This window comes from Salvia hispanica, chromosome 2 (genome assembly GCF_023119035.1).
Source record: "Salvia hispanica cultivar TCC Black 2014 chromosome 2, UniMelb_Shisp_WGS_1.0, whole genome shotgun sequence".
Classification (NCBI taxonomy): domain Eukaryota; kingdom Viridiplantae; phylum Streptophyta; class Magnoliopsida; order Lamiales; family Lamiaceae; genus Salvia; species Salvia hispanica.
In genome coordinates, this window is record NC_062966.1 from 27,995,187 (window position 1) to 27,997,921 (window position 2,735).

Genomic DNA, 2,735 nt, shown 5'->3' on the forward strand with positions numbered 1-2,735 from the left:
TTGTATTTTAATGTACGAGCTACTGTTTGGAGATGTGCGAAAACTAGTAGTTAATGTATTTTATTGCATAAACTGTTTTTGTTGTGCCTGAATGTTCGGAAGATTTCTGTTGTGGGTCAGTGTTTCAAATCACTTGATTTTGCCCTTGCTTTCTACGATGTGTATGCTCGAGCAGTTGGTTTTGACACGCGCAAACAAGGAGTAAAAAAAGTAGAAGGTGTTATTATTTGGCAGTATATTGTATGTACTCGTCAAGGTAAGAAGAGGACAGAGGAGGAGGATATGGTGAACGCCAGACATGGTTTCACGCTAAAAAGAAGACGTTTATCCAACCGGTGTTGCTGCCCAGCGAAGATATCACTTCGTTATTTCTCCGAAGGCGGACGTCCCGGATATAAGATTCATGAGTTTGTAGAGGCACATAACCATACCATGGTGGAGGTGCAACATAAGCCATTCATGACTATAAATCGAAAGTTGACTGAAGTGCATGAGAAATTCATTCTTGATTGTTCAAGGGCTAATATCGGCCCCACGTTGACTTTCAAATTCCTGAAAGAGGTATTGGGAGGCTACCAAATGGTGGGGTGCACCGTTGGGGATATACGTAATGCATCTCGAGACATTAAAGCTTACGCTCAAGGTTATGATGTTCAGATGGTTTTGGACGAGATGCGTAGGAAGAAGGAACTATATGATGCATTTACATATCACTTTGAAGTTAATAGTGAAAATCAGTTGGTAGCCTTATTTTGGTGCGATGGTGTCTCGAAAAGGAATTACCACATGTTTGGTGTCTCATTCTGTTGATTTCGAATTGTTACATTATATTCAATATTAGGTACATTGTAATTAAACAATATGCTCTCCTTACGGTTGTACATTATGTATAGTTTTTTTACATTATATTTGATGGTTTGACATTTCAGGTACTGTATGATTTTTTGTCCATTTACTAGTAAGGATAATCATGGGAGACCTGTTACATTCGCTGCTGGTCTAGTTTCGAATGAGAAGACATGTGCATTTGCTTGGTTGTTTAAACATTTTATTGAGTGCATGGGTGTCGCACCCAAGATGATGGTCACAGACCAAGATTTGGGCATGCGGTCAACTATTGAGGAAATTATAGTTGGCACTAGACATCGGTGGTGCATGTGGTATATAATGCACAAGCTTTCGTTCAAAGCTCCGAAGAGGCTCCTCACAGATGAACATTTCAAGAAGGATTTCCATGCTTGTGTGTGGTCCGAATTACACGAACCGGAGGAGTTTGAAGAAATGTGGGATGCAATTATTGTAGAATATGGTCTAGAAAATGTGGGTTGGTTCAAAACCATGTATCGGCATAGGAAGTACGGCTTATTTTCGGGATTTTCCGCTGGGATCGATGATTAGGACCACATCTGTTTCCGAGTCTGAAAACAGTTTTTACAAAATCTTTCTTAAGCCTCGATTAAATCTTGCTGAATTCTATTTGAGTTTCAATAATGCGTTGGAATCTCAACGTCATTCTAATGCAAAGCTGAACTATGCAGATTCTACTCTTGTGCCAATTTTGGCCACTGACCAGCCTTTCGAAAAGCATGCATCCACATTGTTTACCGACTCTATGTTCAGGAGAGTGCAGGAAGAAATTGTGGAGGGTTGTAACAGATGTCGGATTGTTGGTATGTCATCCGAAGGTGTGATTGATTGCTATAAAGTAGGTGATAGCCACCGAAACACATTTGTTGTGACGCATGACAAGACGGACCAGTCTTACGTGTGCGAATGCAAGTTGTTTGGCAGGCAAGGGTTTTTGTGCTGCCACATATTTTACCTATTCAAGAACAACGAATTGAAGGTCATTCCAGACAAGTACTCTAAACCCTAAACCCTAAACAAGTACTCTGAATGCAGGTGGATGAAGATGGCAAAGGCTGTACATGGATACACGGCTAATGTGTTTCAAAACACTGATGCCCAAGATGAGAAATTGATTTTATCAAATGAATTGCGCGCTTTTTCTGGTGGTATGAGAGATCTGAAGACTAGTATAGACACTGATTCTCCACCTATATCTGCAGTTGAAAAAAGACGGATGGTTGAAGAGTTTTATGGAATGGTCAGACCACAAGTTGTTGAAGTTCACCCTCCTGACGTTATCCAAACAAAGGGGTCATGTAGTACAAATAGCAAGCGTATAATTTCAAAGAGGGAGAAGGCTATAAAAGAGTACAATAGACCTTTGAGGAGATGTATGAATTGCCTAGAGATGGGCCATCACGATTCCCGGAATTGCCCAGAAAACGTGAATGGTAAGGGCAAGGAGAAATGCTGAATGTATGTTCAAGAAGTCGATCAAGAATTATGTTTTGTTTGAACTGTCGTATTTATGTTTTCCAATAAACCTTTTTTCGTATTACATTATTCTAAGTTAAATGCTACATTTTTTCACGGTTCAGTTGTTGGACGTATTACATTAATTCCAGTGCAGCTACATTATTCATGTTATTATAAACTACTCAGGTGGTACATCATATAACATAGTGGAGTTCGGTAGAAGTATAATTGATGAATCAATAATGTCCATATTTTGTCAAATAATGTAACTATATTGGATATTTGGTATTCGTTCCAGCCTAATATGTGGATTTTAATTTCTCAAATAGTTTAATCGTTGTTGCCTATTTATGCTTCATACCGAAATTTTGTCTTTGGTTGTTGTGATTTTTACATTATACTTCGCGGTC

General features: G+C 39.0%; 1 protein-coding gene across 1 annotated transcript; it reads left to right on the forward strand.

Moving 5' to 3' along the window:
• The first annotated feature begins 432 nt into the window (after window positions 1-432).
• On the forward strand, window positions 433-2,323 carry LOC125206678 (protein FAR1-RELATED SEQUENCE 5-like). The gene is made up of 4 exons (XM_048105918.1): window positions 433-737; window positions 930-1,320; window positions 1,451-1,791; window positions 1,903-2,323. The coding sequence occupies exons 1-4, from the start codon at window positions 433-435 to the stop codon at window positions 2,321-2,323; spliced, it is 1,458 nt and encodes a 485-aa protein (XP_047961875.1).
• The last annotated feature ends 412 nt before the right edge of the window (window positions 2,324-2,735 follow it).

Excerpts from the sequence above, each read along its gene's own strand:
- LOC125206678 (XM_048105918.1), top strand. The coding sequence starts at position 433 with ATGGTGGAGGTGCAACATAAGCCATTCATGACTATAAATCGAAAGTTG. Across the intron at positions 738-929 it reads GAAGTTAATAGTGAAAATCA|GTACTGTATGATTTTTTGTC; the intron begins GTTGGTAGCCTT and ends TTGACATTTCAG. Across the intron at positions 1,321-1,450 it reads TAGAATATGGTCTAGAAAAT|CCTCGATTAAATCTTGCTGA; the intron begins GTGGGTTGGTTC and ends ATCTTTCTTAAG.